General features: G+C 36.4%; 1 protein-coding gene across 1 annotated transcript; it reads left to right on the top strand.

Annotated features, from left to right (window-relative positions):
* The first annotated feature begins 38 nt into the window (after positions 1–38).
* On the top strand, positions 39–14,380 carry LOC111571034 (gonadotropin subunit beta-1-like). Its single transcript, XM_023274086.3, has 4 exons — positions 39–178; positions 9,807–10,021; positions 11,413–11,596; positions 14,109–14,380. Exons 3-4 carry the CDS (start codon positions 11,438–11,440, stop codon positions 14,307–14,309), a joined length of 360 nt encoding a protein of 119 aa, XP_023129854.1. The 5' UTR covers positions 39–178; positions 9,807–10,021; positions 11,413–11,437; the 3' UTR covers positions 14,310–14,380.
* Positions 14,381–15,720: the final 1,340 nt, after the last annotated feature.

The raw sequence follows: 15,720 nt of genomic DNA, 5'->3' as shown, positions 1-15,720 counted from the left end.
TCCAAAGCAGCGGCAGCACATGCAGCGGGGCTCTGACGCACTCCGAGGAGGACACTTTTCTTTTTTTTCTTTTCTTTTTTGTGGTCGCGTCTCGACGTCTTGTCTCAATTCAACAGGATCTATCTCCACTTCAGCCTCCGTTTGTGCTGCATCGCTCCGCGGTTCCAGAGGGAAGCAGGTGAGTTCAATGACGGCTCCGCGGCGTCACGGCCCGAAGGTAGCGGCTTGGGGAAAAGTTTAGCTCTGCGCAGGCGACGGGAAACGGCTCCACGGTGGATTCAGAGCGCCGCACGTCTGCGTGTCCGCCGCCGAGCCCTACCTTTACTCCCGTATCCTCCCATTGTGTGCGGTGATGGAGAGAGTCGGTGAGAAAGTCGTTCCTGTACCGCAGCGCAGGCAGGCGGTGCTCGGTCCTCCCCCAGTGGACGCAGCCGGTCACTGCGCACCGTGCTGCAGTCTCACACCCGAGCCTCCTCTGCCCTTCATCCCCCCTGCTGGGTGGCAACCGGTGTCCTCATCTTAAAGAGTAACGCGTTACTTTATAATACTGACAGCTGGGGTCATTTTACAGGGAAATGTGATCCAGTGTGGAGTATAAAATGTTGTTATGGTCACAGTTTCCCTCCTCAACCTCCAAATCTGCAGAGATTCAGAGTTTACATTCAAATATTGTGAAGTTAAAGCACTAAAAATAATGTAAACAGTGTCCTTCCCCTCTAAAAAGTAATGCATTACTTTAAAATACCGGCAGCTGTGGTCATTTTACAGGAAAATGTGTTCCAAAGTGGAGAATAAAATGTTGTTTTGATCACAGTTTTCAGTTTAAAATCATCCTCAACCTCCAAAACCTCAATCCCATTTGTTATTAATCCATGTATGTTACCTGAACCTGCAGAGCTTCAGAGTTTACATTCAAACTGTGTGAAGTTAAAGCAGTAGAAATTATAGAAACAGTGTCCTTCCCCCTCTAAAATGTAACACATTACTTTAAAATACTGGCAGCTGTGGTCATTTTACAGGAATATATGTTCCAAAGTGCAGCGTCAAATGTTGTTTTGGTCACAATTTTCAGTTTAAAATCCTTCTCAACCTCCAAAACTTCAATCCCAATTCGTCAATAATCAATATATTCCATCTGAACCTGCAGAGATTCAAACTGTATGAAGTTTCAGCTTCGGAAATAATATAAACAGTGTCTTTCCATCCCGAACAATGTAATGCATTACTTTAAAATACCGTTTGTTGTGGTATTTTACTGTCATCTTAGAGGGAAATATGTTTCAACGTGGAGTGTAAAATGATGTTTTGGTCAAACCTTCCTCCTTAACCTCCAAAACTACAGAGATTCAGAGTTTATATTCAATCGGTGTGAAGTTAAAGCACTAAAAATAATCTAAACAGGGTCTTTCCATCCAAAAAAAGTAATGCATTACTTTGAAATACTGGCGGATGTGATAATTTACTGCAATTTTAGAGGAAAATGGTGTTTTGGTAACGATTTTTGGTCAAAATCCTCCTCAACCTCCAAAACTTTCATCCCAATTTGCCAATCTTGTCTTCATATAACAGCATATTGTAACCAAACCTGCAGAGATTCAAAGTTTACCATCCCGAAAAAGTAATGCATTACTCCAAAATACTGGCAGGTGTGGTATTTTACTGTAATTTTAGAGGGAAATATGTTCCAATGTGGAGCGTTTTGGTCACAGTTTTTAGTTCAATATCATCCTCAACCTCCAAAACCTCAATCCGTGTGTCAAAAATGTCTTCATATAACCAGATATTTCACCGGAACCTGCAGAGATTCAAACTGTGTGAAGTTTCAGCCTTTGAAATAATGTAAACAGTGCCATTTCCTGTCTAAAAACTAATACATTACTTTAAATTACTTGTATTTCTGTTAATGCACTGTAATACATAACTGTAAAACTGCAGTCAAATTCAAACAGTAGAGTTTTGTTTTTCCAAAACATGGTTTAAAAGCTGTAAAATTTTGAACTTTTTTGGAGCCAAAACAAGAATTGAAAACTGAAATTGAACAAAACGGTGTTTTGAGCAGCAGCTTGACTTTTTGTCAAGTTAAATCATATTAGACAAATTCTAATTAATTCCTTCAATTGGTACACAATTGAATTATCCAAACAAGGTAAATACGAAATATTAATTGACATTAGTTACTCTGTAAAAAATAAAATCTGAATTTGCCATCAGAAGTCTTTACATTTCTTTACCCAGATATTCTTTCTATAGTGTAAATGCATTTTTAAATGATGAACCCAGTTGGTGGATCTCAATCCTAGTTCATAAAGTTTAAAGACGCAGAAAAGAGGAACCTCCAGGAAACGTTTCCTGGGTTTATTTTTCATGTTACACGTCTGTAATTCACAGTTTTATACATTTTTAAAAGAATAAACATCCAAACTCTGCACTGTGGAGCAGCAGGTGTTTCAATTAATTAACATTGATTTCTTTGAAACACCCCTAAAAAAAGAGGCTCTTTTCTCTAAAAACACTCAAAATCTTATTTGCCGTTCCCCCTGTGAGCGAACGGGAAAGCTAATAGCATTAAGGTCCGCTGTTTCTGACATTTAATTCAATAAAGAGAGACTCCAAAGATCACGTATTGGTTCATTATGCTTTTACTGGGCTGGCACAGCACAACAGAACCCAACTTTATGCCCTGGAAGACGTTAAAAACACTAAATCTACTTGTACCGACAAACAAGTGATGGACAAACTGTATAATGCTGCTATATAGAAAAGTTCACATGGAAAAGTGGAATTGTGTTAAGAATTCATGACTGTTATCGTAGATATGTGTTCATTTTCATCAAACCACCAGTTTTTCTAATGATTTTTCTTAAATCTGATGTGCTCATGAACCAGAGAGACGCTCCGTTCACCAAAAATCAACTCCTCAGTGGATTCAAAGGATTTAATTATTTAAAGTTATAATGAAATCTAGCAGTAGAAAGAAAACAAATGATCTTTAATGCCAAATATTTTCAAATAATGTGGATTATTTGTAATTAAAATGCCCAAAGCATGGCAATTTTGTGTGTGTGTGTGTGTGTGTGTGTGTGTGTGTGTGTGTGTGTGTGTGTGTGTGTGTGTGTGTGTGTGTGTGTGTGTGTGTGTGTGTGTGTGTGTGTGTGTGTGTGTGTGTGTGTGTGTGTGTGTGTGTAAGTTGTTTACAATTTTGGCCTCTTTTTTGGAGGGTTTAACATCTACATTAATACTTTTTTCCTGTTAATTTACAAATTTTTACATGTAATTAAAAGAGTCATTAAAAAAAAAAAAAACTCTCCAAAAAGCAGTCCAAAACCAGTCCAATAAGCAATCCAGAACATGTCCAAAACCAGTCCAGCACCTACCAAAAACGCTCCTAGAACTTGTCCAAAACCAGTATAAAAATAATGGAACACCTATCCAAAAACCACTGAAAACATCCCGAAAACAGATCCAAAACCAGTCTAAAACCTGTTCAAAGCCCACAAACAAACAAAAAACCCTGTTAAAAACCAGTCCAAAACATGCCAAAAACTCTCCTAAAACCAGTCCAACACCCACAACAAAAACCTAAAAACTGTCTAAAACCAGTCTGAAAGCTGTATATGAAATAATGTAAACCCAGTCCAGAAATCACTGAAAACCAGTCCAACAAGAGATCCAAAACCAGTCCAAAACCCACCGAAAATGTTCCCAAAACGCTCAACCAGCTTAAAGGTCAACATGTCACTTTTAACTCCCTTTTACCTCTTTCTGTTCTTTAATTTCACCCGATACAACCTTGAATAACCCCATTTTTTTGAGTGTTCTGCAGACTGTAGCACAACAACCGGGCTAACAAATCACCGCACTCAGGTATTAATTAGTCAAACAATGCGTCGGTATTGAAAAGGCAATCAAGAATGCATTACTTTTTTGAGTAATGAGTATTGAAAACCGCAGAGGAGTTGGCGTAATGAATATTTTCATTAATGCAGCCACATTAGCTCTTATTTATATGCAGGTGAGAGGTTTGGTGCAAACGACACCTGACAGAAGGATGTTCACCTTAATAAATGAGGGACTGAAACATCAGAATGTCTGGAACACAGTCGACTATTTATTCCTGAATATATTTCAGTGATGTTGGAACTTTATCTGGAGGGGGAGCAGACTTTAAAAAGCAGACGGCGTTGTAGCACCTGGCGAGGTAACTGTTGAGTCACCGTTATTGATCACCCACCCCATCGCCACCGCAGATTTATTTGGATCATTTTGTGCTGTGGGACAGTAAAGGTCTTATTCATTGCACCTTTGAAACCTCCCCGGTTGAATATGATTGTGCAGATAATTAGTTTTTCTGCAGGTTTCCACTGCAGGCCGGCTGCTGGGAAACACTGCAATCAGTCCGTCTGATTCCAACAGCAGGTTTGACTCCAGCGCTCTAATTAGGACAAGAACAGCCGGTTATTCCAGATACAATATTCCTCTAAGGAATCCCAATCATCCCCTCAGGTGTTTTTTTTTTCTTTTTTATAAATCTCTAGTCGTAATATTCCTGTAGGGATCTTTCTGGTTGGCTGTGCAGCCGCCTCCTCCTGAAACTAAATGTAAAGTCTAATGTAGAGGCTGAAGCTTGTGAAATAATCAGTGGTGTCTAAAACATGTCCAAAACTGTTCCAAAACCAGTCAAAATCTGTCTAAAGACAGCCCAAAAACATGTCCAAAACCTACAAAAAGCCAGTCCAAAACCTACCAAAACCCATTCCAAAATCTGCCAAAAACTAGTCCAAAATCAGTCTAAAACATGTCCAAAACCGTTCCAAAACTCCCGAAACTGTCTACAATATTCCTCCAAGGAATCCCAATCATCCCCTCAGGTGTTTTTTTTCTTTTTAATGTTCCTGTAGGGATCTTTCTGGTTGGCTGTGCAGCCTCCTCCTCCTGAAACTAAATATAAAATCCAATGCAGAGGCTGAAGCTTGTGAAATAATCAGTGGTGCTGACAGAGCAGTTATCAGTTTAAAGAGCTCTCAGATCCTCAGTGAGACGTTACAGGAGCTCTTTAGTCTGCACAACATGACGGCAACACACACACGCCGTGCACGCTCGCCGTGCACGCTCGCGCTTCATGGAGCATCGGCCTCAGTCAGCACCAGGGGGAGTTGTGAGGTCAGTAATAATCAGAGGTGATGGAGTCGGGATGGAAGCTTCCTCATTACTCTCACATTTAGATGCACTTTGAACTGCTGCCTGAGCTGCAGCTCACAAAACATCCTTCTGGAGCTTATTGAAGGCAACACGAGGAACTAATCCAGTTCAGCTCTGCATTTATTTACCTTTTACCCATTTGTTTGTCATCACAGCAAAGATTTTAACACGCAAAACAAACCCTGCATCCAAGAGTATTCATGAATGTTGTATAAATTAGTTTCCTTTGGGTAGTTTTTATAAGAACAACATGCAGAACTAGCAGATGCTTTAAGAAATAAAGTGAAGTCAGTGATGCAGTGAAAACCTCCTCACTTTGTCAGCATGTTGGAAAATCAGGTTTTGATTCAGTGAGCAGCTGCAGAGTTTCATTTAGTCCAGTGTTGTACATTTAGAGCTCCTATAAACAGTATTTTCCCCAGATGGAAGGTGAACCATTGAATCATGGTCGTTTTGATTTGGCTTTTTGGACAAGAACTTACAAAAAAGACTATTCCATGTCAAATCAGTAAAAATCTAAAATATTTAATGTGACTAATTCAATACAAATTCAGTCAGTTGGTGCTAAAAGTCACACAGTGAGTAAAATTAAGACCATCAGTGGCTGTGTCTCAGTCATTGTAGTACAAAGTCTCCTGGATCTAGAAGGTCCACTCCCTCCTGGATAGAACTACACCATGAAGACTAAAGAACACTCCAAGAAAATCCATAAAAGGTTGTTGAAAAGCATCAGTCAGGACAATACAAGAACGTTTCCAAGTTCCTGAAGATCTCCTGGAGTCCAGTTAAATCCATCATTAAGAAATGGAAGGAAGATGGAACATGAATAAATCTGACTGGAGCAGGATGTCCTCAAGAACTGAGAGACTAGAGAGGGAGGCCACCAAGACTCCTATGACTTCTCTGACCAGACTTCATTTGACTATAAAAAGGTTTCTTAAAAAGCAGCTTCATGAGATGACAGATGACAAGAGAAAGACAAGAAAAGGCTGTTTGGTGCTGGATGCTGCAGGTCAGTTAGGCCTGTAGAACGTCCACAAGTTCGTCATAGAAGAAATGGATTTAGATGTCATGATACAACAATAATCTGCCACATGACCACAGACCAAATGTCACCACCACAAAAAAATGAGCCCACTGGTTCTACAGCGTTAAAACTAACAACTAAAATACTTTGCCGTTCAAAAACAGGCAAAACAATCCAAACCATCCAAAAACAGGCCTACAATCAGTCCAAAACCTGTCTGAAACCATGCAAAAACTCACCTAAAACCAGTCTAAAATTCTGTCCAAAATCAGTCTAAAAATAATGTTAGTCCAGTCCAAAAAGCAGTCCAAAACCTGTCTAAAACTCTCCTAAAACCAGTCCAGAATCAATCTAAAATCAGTCCAAAACCTACCAAAAACCAGTTGAAAGAATGAAATCAATCTAAAACCAGTAGTAAAACCAGTCCCAAACTGTTCCAAAACCAGTCCAAAACCTACCAAAAACTCTCCTAAAACCAGTTCAAAACCAGTGTAAGAAGCAGTCCAAACCCACTGAAAACCATTTCAAAAAGCAATCCATAACTAATTCAATACCTGCCAAAAAACAGTCTAACAACAGTCCAAAACTCTCCAAAAATGAGTTAAAAAAGTAGGAAAAAAATCCCAAACTAATCTAAAACCAGTAGGCAATCCAGAACATGTTCAAAACTCTCCTAAAAGCAGTCCAAAACCAGTCTAAAAGCAGTCCAAAACATACCAAAAACTCTCCTAAAACCAGTCCAAAAGCCACCATAAACCAGTTGAAAAAGCAGACCAATCTAAAATGAGTCTGAAACACACAAAAAAAGTCCTAAAAACTGCCCAAAACCAATCTAAAACCAGTCTGAAACCAGTATGTCAAAAAATGGAAACCCTGTCCAAAAACCCACTGAAAACCAGTCCAAAAAGCAATCCATAACCAGTTCAATACCAGCCAAAAGCCAGTCCAAAAAGCAGTAAAACACCCATCAAAAACCAGTTGAAAGAATAAAATCATCTAAAACCAATCTAAAATCAGTAGTAAAAGTGATCCAAAACTGTTCTACAAGCAGTCCAAAATCGGTCTAAAACCAGTGCAAAACCTACCAAAAACTCTCCTAAAACCAGTCTAAACCAGTCTAATAAGCAGTTCAGAACAAGTCAAAAATCAATGTGAAGCCAGTATAAAAACATAATGTAAAACCTATCCAAAGACCACTGAAAACCGGTCCAAAAAGTAATCCAGAACCAGTCCATACATCAGTCCAAATCTAAAATAAATGAAATGAAATGAAAATAAATTGAATGTAGCACAATCCAAGGTGGCATACAAATGGAGAATGTAAACAAAGGCGTCTTATAGCGCCACATGGCGACGTATTCATCCGCTCTGCTCGCCAACTAGTTCCACGTAACGACAAAACGCCATAAGTCGAGGACGTCGTAAATCAAGGACCCCCTGTTTACCCAAAGTCTACATCTGTGGAGTCAGACTAGTAGAAAAACAACCCAAATGTACAGCGATGTGAAAGTTAAATGACTAAATAAGATGTTGGACCATCAGGTTTTCTTTACTTTTCATGGCAGTAAAAAGTAAATTGAACAGTTAAATGAGATTTGATGTTAAACTTTAGATAAAACGGAGCGAACCTTCCACAAACAGGAAGCGCTGTCACCAACCTGAAGCCTCGTCCTCGGCAGCTCTGTGGAGGCGTTAGTCTGGAAACGTGAGCCGCTCCATGCAGCGTTTCTTTTAATGCTACGAGATGGTTTGAATGTTTCCGCTGCGACCGTTGGGCGGCATATGGAGCAGCAGATGAGTGGACGAGGTGTGACTGAGTGGGTTTGTGGAAGCTGTCAGCGCTGAGATGTTTGCCGATAAAAAGAAGAAAAAACAACCTGAGCTCAGAACCAACGACCCGTGACTCAAACCTGCGATGTCAGAGAGACAAACGCCTCGGAGCTGCTTTATTTACAGCCTGTTAGAGCTTTTTATTTATTTGGTTTTTACCGTCGTACTCAGAATTATGAAGCAGGAAATCATCACCTCCAAACTGAATCCCAGCAGACGTTAATGTGACTTTACAGGTTGATATTAGAGGTTAAAATGTACAGAAAACAGACACAAAACAACCGAGACAAAACAATTCTAAACGTCAAATGGGACACAAGACGTCATAAACTAGGCAGTAAACTCTACAAACAAGAACTAAAATGACAAAAATGAGACACAAAACTCTACAAACGAGAATCAAGAGGTCAAAAAATAGACACAGGACATCAAAAACTAGGCACAAAACTCTACAAATGAGACACAAAACTCTACAAACAAGACAGAAAACATCAACAACTAGACACAAAGCTACAAACGAGGCACAAAACTCCACAAATGAGACAAAAAGCATTAAAAATGATACACAAAACAACACAAACAAGAAATGAAATGACAAAAACGAGGCAGAAAATAATAAAAACAAGCCAATACTGTGTAACAAACGAAATAATCCTGAATAATGAGCAGCAAAGAAACAATAGAACTGAAGTGCAGTCATCAGTCTTTATGTCTTCAAATGTGATGTGAACACAGACTGGCAGTAATCAGAAATAATGATAATATTAATAATACGTTTAATTTATAGTAATCAGTCATAATAATATAATAATAATACATTTTATTTATAGTAATCAGTCATAATAATATAATAATAATACATTTTATAGTAATCAGTCATAATAATATTATAATAATACATTTTATTTATAGTAATCAGTCATAATAATATAATAATAATAATACATTTTATAGTAATCAGTCATAATAATATAATAATAATAATACATTTTATAGTAATCAGTCATAATAATATAATAATAATACATTTTATTTATAGTAATCAGTCATAATAATATAATAATAATAATAATAATAATAATAATACATTTTATAGTAATCAGTCCTAATAATAATAATAATAATAATAATAATAATACATTTTATAGTAATCAGTCATAATAATAATAATAATACATTTTATTTATAGTAATCAGTCATAATAATATAATAATAATAATAATAATAATACATTTTATTTATAGTAATCAGTCATAATAATAATAATAATAATAATACATTTTATTTATAGTAATCAGTCATAATAATAATAATAATACATTTTATAGTAATCAGTCATAATAATATAATAATAATAATAATACATTTTATTTATAGTAATCAGTCATAATAATAATAATAATAATAATAATACATTTTATTTATAGTAATCAGTCATAATGATAATAATAATAATACATTTTATTTATAGTAATCAGTAGGACAGAATGATTTGATAGATTACCTAAAAATATTGGTTTAATAATTAAAATACTGACTTTCAAAGCTTTGAGGCGTCTTCATCCTACACTGAAACGATTCTTTATTGAAGAAAATGTGTTTCATCATAAATACCACTTTAAATACATCAGTGTTGTTTACTGACTCTAGACCAGTGGAAAGACGTCCCATAAAGTAAATTAATTCCTCTGTCAGTGTTTCCGTCTCTGCGGGGGTCGGTTCATCTTCACATTTCTCTCCTGTAACCTAGATGTGAAGATGTGAAGATAAGAGGAGGAGGAGGAAAAAGGCCACGGCTTCACTTCTCCGTCTAAACAACAGCAGCCAGCGAGGCCGAACAGATTAAAGGATTTATCTATGGACATATTTAAGGAGAGAGACGACTGGAAGCTGCTGCAGATGTTCAGAGAAGAACTGAAGGAACCAGATCAACAGCTGAACTTCAGACAGACAGCAGATCTGCAGGTACGTGATGTTAACGAGGCCAGAGAGGCAGGAAGATTAATTAAACGTTGTGTGTGAAAATGACAGACAAAACTGTCGAGATTAGAGGAGAAAGAATGACTTTCAGCTCAATTTGTAGACAATTTGATGCTCTTATAGCTAAGAAATAAAATTAAATAAAAGTCTGAAAAATAAAAGTTAAAGTACGGCAGCTCATTACAAAAAAATTATTTTCTGTATTCAAATGGTAAAATACTGTATTTTAATTCTAAACTTGTAAAAAATCACATTTTCTGTCCTTTAATAGTAAATCTATAGTTAAAAAGCAGCACATTTACTGTGTTTTAAATGTATTTTCTAATTTATAGTAACATAAAAGCAAGATATCTTCCTGTTATTTAATGTTAATTAAAAAATAAATTAAAAAATGTGTTTGATTTTGTATATATATATATATATATATATATATATATATATATATATACATACATATATATATATATATATATATATATATACACATATATATACACACACACACAATGTATATATATATATAAATATAGAGTGAAAATAGAACTTTTTTTATTTAGCTGGATCTACAGTGAACATACTAGAGTTCACTGATTTATTTTGCAGTAAAACAGTTCACTGTCAAACATAAAACCAAAATACTATTTGTAAAAAAAAATCTCATTTTTTGTGTTTTTTCAGTTTTTTTTTAGAGTTAACATATAAATTAATACTTTATTTCTGTGAGTTTAATAGTTATGTTTATTTTAATTTTAACAAAACAGACATTTTTGTATATTATTATTATTGCTATTAGTATAATAATAATAATATCATTATCATCTTTATTATTGTTTTAATAACAATAATTATTATTATTAGTAGTAGTAGTAGTATAATAATAACAATAATAATAATTATTGTTATTGTTATTGTTATTATTATTGGGGCTGCACAGTGTTGTAGTGGTTAGCACCGTCGCCTTGCAGCTAGAAGGTCCCTGGTTCACGTCCCGGCTTTCCCGGGATCTTTCTGCATGGAGTTTGCATGTTCTCCCTGTGCGTGCGTGGGTTTTCTCCGGGTACTCCGGCTTCCTCCCACAGTCCAAAAATATGCTGAGGTTAATTGATCATTCTAAATTGCCCGTAGGTGTGAATGTGAGAGTGATTGTTTGTCTCTGTATGTAGCCCTGTGACAGACTGGTGACCTGTCTAGGGTGTCCCCTGCCTTCACCTGAGTCAGCTGGGATAGACTCCAGCCCCCCCATGACCCTCGTGAGGATTAAGTGGTGTATAGATAATGGATGGATGGATGGATGGATGGTTATTATTATTATTATATTATGGGATGTAGTGCTGCTGTGCTGACCTGACCTGAGATCTGCTGCCCCCTGCTGGCAGGTGGTGGCGCTACACCAGGCGGAGGATGCGGCTGGTTGTCATGGCAGCGGTGCTGATGGTGGCGGAGGGGGGACGGAGCTGCGGCTTCGGCTGCCGTCCCACCAACATCAGCATCCAGGTGGAGAGCTGCGGCAGCGTGGAGTCGGTGTTCACCACCGTCTGCTCAGGACAGTGTTACCACGAGGTAACCACGGCAACCGTCACTCACCAGCACCTCCCACAGCGGTCCCTTTATTCATGTTTTTATCGACTGCAGGAACACAGATTCCTCTCTCTGGCCAGCTACGGAACATTTTTCATTTCATTCATAACTTCATTGCAGATTTATCAGGATTTAACTCCAGAAAACAACACAAAATCAACACATTAGAATATTAAAGATGAACCTTCTGAGGGTTTATGACACAATTCTACTCACTGTAGCTCATTTTTAACCGCAGTATCAATATTCTGCAAAACAAACAACAAACACACAGATTTAATCTCTTGTAGCTGTAGAATATCTTTTTTTTTTTTTTTTTAATTGCCCATTTATCCCTGAAACCATCTGAACTCTAAGCTGTTTTCTGGGTCGTTTTATTTTTGCTCCTGTCCCATTTTTACTCACTGTAGCTCATTTTCCACTGCAATATAAAGATCATAATCCTGCAAATCAGCCATAACAAAAGCATTTTTCCTCACTGTAGACTCAGATGGTGGGAATGTGACCTAAAGTTGTCTGAAATCTCAACATGACTCATTTTAGATGTAACGTTTTTAGCAAAAATGCAATAAACAACACAGAAATAGTTCATATTTATCATTGACATCCCTAAAACTACCCTTTTACCATCTTTCATTGCTAATTTTCATCATTTTCAACCTGAAGAAACTTTAAAACAACCCAGAACTAGTTCAAATTAATCATGAACATCTTCTTTTGTTCCTTGTTCATGTCGTTTCTAGTCACTATAAATGAAAATTGACTTTTAGTTTGACTAATTTTGGTCTTAACTGTATATTTAAGCCATCAGTCAAACATGATGGTGGGAATGTGACACTGGGAAGATTTTACTGTCGATGAACCAGAAAAATGTCCTTTTTAAACACCTAACTTTGTCCGAAGTCCCAATGAGAATCATTTTAGATGCAACTTTTTTAGCAAAAATGTAAGAAACAACACAGAAATTGTTCATATTTATCAATGACATCCCTAAAATCAACTTTTACCATCTTTCATTGCTAATTTTCATCATTTCCAAACCAGCAGAAACCTTAAAAACAACACAAATAGTTGATTAGTCATGAACATCTCTTAATATAACATTTTACCTTCTTTTGTTCCTCGTTCTTGTCACTATAAATCAAAAAGTGGCATTTAGGTTGACTAATTTTAGTCTGAACTGTATATTTGACCCATCAGCCAAACATGATGGTGAGAATGTGACACCAAAACCCCAATTTGACTCATTTTAGATGCAACATTTTCAGTAAAAATGTAAGAAGCAACACAGAAATTGTTCATATTTATCATTAACATCCCAAAGATGATGTTTTACCATCTTTTATTGCTTATTGAAGTCATTTCCAACCAGAAGAAACCTTTAAAACAACCCAGAAATAGTTCAAATTAATCATTAACATCTCTAACACAATGTTTTACCTTCTTTTGTTCCTTGTTTGTGTCATTTCTAGTCACTAAAAATCAAAAATTGGCATTTTGGTTGACAAATTTTGGCCTTTTTCAAATATTTTGGGAAGATTTTTTGTCATTTTAGACCATCTTTTCAGTCTTTTTGGTCAAATTGAGTAATTTTGAATCATATTTTCTATAATTTTGGACATATTTTTGCATCATTTTGAACATGAGGATTTTGATTTCTGTTCTGCTCTTCATCAGTAGGAAGATGTTTCTCCATGCTGGATGGATCTCCAACATCTTCCTCCTCTGTTCACTGTTTCTGAGCCGAGCTGCATTTATTTTATTCATCCAGATTTATTTTATTTTCCTCTCAGTCTCTCTTTTCACCTCTTCCGTACTTTTTTTTTTTTGGAAACACTGCCTGCGGTTTAGCTGAGAAGTTCCTGAATTTTTGTCTCACAACTGTTGGTCACAGCTGAGTCACTGATGGGTTGATGGTTGCACGAAGGAACACAGAATTTTTTGGTTTTTACAGAATCTTGTTAGAGCAAATTGCTTATTTTTATCGAATTTATAATGAGACGTGTTAAATAAAGTGATTTTGATCATTGAGTAGTTGAAGAACCCAAAGATTCTTTTGTTTTACACAGTTTCTGACTCTGATAAATTATCATTTTTGCAATTTCTTACACATAAAATGAGGGTTAAAGAAGTAGTTTTATGGCCACACCAAAGTGTAGATTTTTTAACATACCATTATTTTTTTCTGTATTCTCTACAAACCTCAAATCTTGAGTTAAACAGACGTGTTTTCATGTTGTAAATCAGCTCCAGGTTTAGTGCTGCACGACAAAGTGAGGGATATAAATACATCTGAAGCTGTTTTACTCTAGTTTTAGTTTTTTTTATTAACATATCTGTCAAGTAAGTGAAGAATTACAGCAGATTACACTAAAATTATTTTAGATTTTAGTGCTTTAACATCCATTGTCTCCATTTCATTCAAACTGTTTGATTAAAGGTAAAAGTGAGAGTTTGATTTTAATCTAAAGCTTTTATTTTGGTTGGACGGCAGGATCCCATCTACATCGGGGACGACTGGGCTGAGCAGCAGGTCTGTAGCGGCGACTGGTCCTACGAGGTGAAGCACATCAGCGGCTGTCCGGTGGCCGTCACGTATCCGGTGGCGAAAAGCTGCCGCTGCTCCATGTGTGATTCAGGAAACACAGACTGTGGGAGGTTTGATGGAGACGTTCCCAGCTGTTCGTCGTATTAAACCAACCTGATTACCACTTATTACCGCTGTGTTTCCTGATCTGACACCTCAATAAACCAATGTCACCTGCAGGTTTTTATAGTTTGACTTTTTTTGTCCTCGCATTATTCTGATAACAGTTAAACCTGATCGGCTCTACACACCATAAACAAACAAAAACTGAACAAATCTGTTAAAAAACTTTGATATCTACCAGAAAAAATATGTTAAAAAACCGTAGAATACTGTAAAATTCAAAAATTGTAAAAATAACAGCAAATATCTATAAAATAATAATAATATTACCTGATTTAAATACTGTAAAATGTGTAAGTAGTTGGATAGATGCACTGAAAAAAAATTAGTAAAAAATAGAGATTTTAGATTTTTGGCCTGCCTTTTATGGTTAACATGTAAATTAATGCATTTTTGTCTGGGTCTTTTTTTAAGTTATCTGTAATTAATTTAAATTATATAAGGAAGAATCTGTAAAATACCCTTTAAAAATATTTACTCATTTTCAATCCTTAATATACATAATTTTATTTTCAAATAACAGCACATATCTGCAAAATATTATAATGTGGTACTGATTTACAGTCAAAAACAGAAAAAGAATGAATTGCTTTTTGTAAAATTACAGATTTTTGTTGTGAACATTATTTGTAGTTTTGGTCTGGAGTTTTTTTGTTGTTGTTGTCTTTTCCACACTTTCTCTGTGATTTTACAAAATATTATTTTTAATTTAACAAAACAGGGAAACTGTTTACAATAACAGCTTATTTACCTATTTAAGTACTGATTTTAAATTACAGCAAATATCTGTAAAATGATTTAAATACAGCAAAAATGTTTGTTTTTATGGTCAAGTGTGTTATAAAGAAAGAATATATACACACACTATATTGCCAAAAGTATTGGCTCACCCATCCAAAAAATCAGAATCAGGTGTTCCAATCACTTCCATGGCCACAGGTGTATAAAATCAAGCACCTAGGCTGCAGACTGCTTTTACAAACATTTGTGAAAGAATGGGTCGCTCTCAGGAGCTCAGTGAATTCCAGCGTGGAACTGTGATAGGATGCCACCTGTGCAACAAATCCAGTCGTGACATTTCCTGGCTCCTAAATATTCCACAGTCAACTGCCAGCTGTATTATAAGAAAGTGGAAGTGTGTGGGAACGACAGCAACTCAGCCACCAAGTGGTAGGTGGTAAACTGACGGAGTGGGGTCAGTGGATGCTGAGGAGCATAGTGCCAAGAGGTGGCCAACTTTCTGCAGAGTCAATCACTACAGACCTTCAAACTTCATGTGGCCTTCAGATTAGCTCCAGAACAGTGCTTCAGCAGAGAGCTTCATGGAATGGGTTTCCATGGCTGAGCAGCTGCATCCAAGCCATACATCACCAAGTGCAATGCAAAGTGTGGGATG

Source organism: Amphiprion ocellaris, chromosome 1 (assembly GCF_022539595.1).
Source record: "Amphiprion ocellaris isolate individual 3 ecotype Okinawa chromosome 1, ASM2253959v1, whole genome shotgun sequence".
Taxonomy (NCBI): Eukaryota; Metazoa; Chordata; class Actinopteri; family Pomacentridae; genus Amphiprion; species Amphiprion ocellaris.
Note: the sequence above shows the minus strand (reverse complement) of the source record. Positions and strands in the feature narration are given on the sequence as shown.

Excerpts from the sequence above, each read along its gene's own strand:
- LOC111571034 (XM_023274086.3), top strand. The coding sequence starts at position 11,438 with ATGCGGCTGGTTGTCATGGCAGCGGTGCTGATGGTGGCGGAGGGGGGA. Across the intron at positions 11,597-14,108 it reads CAGGACAGTGTTACCACGAG|GATCCCATCTACATCGGGGA; the intron begins GTAACCACGGCA and ends GTTGGACGGCAG.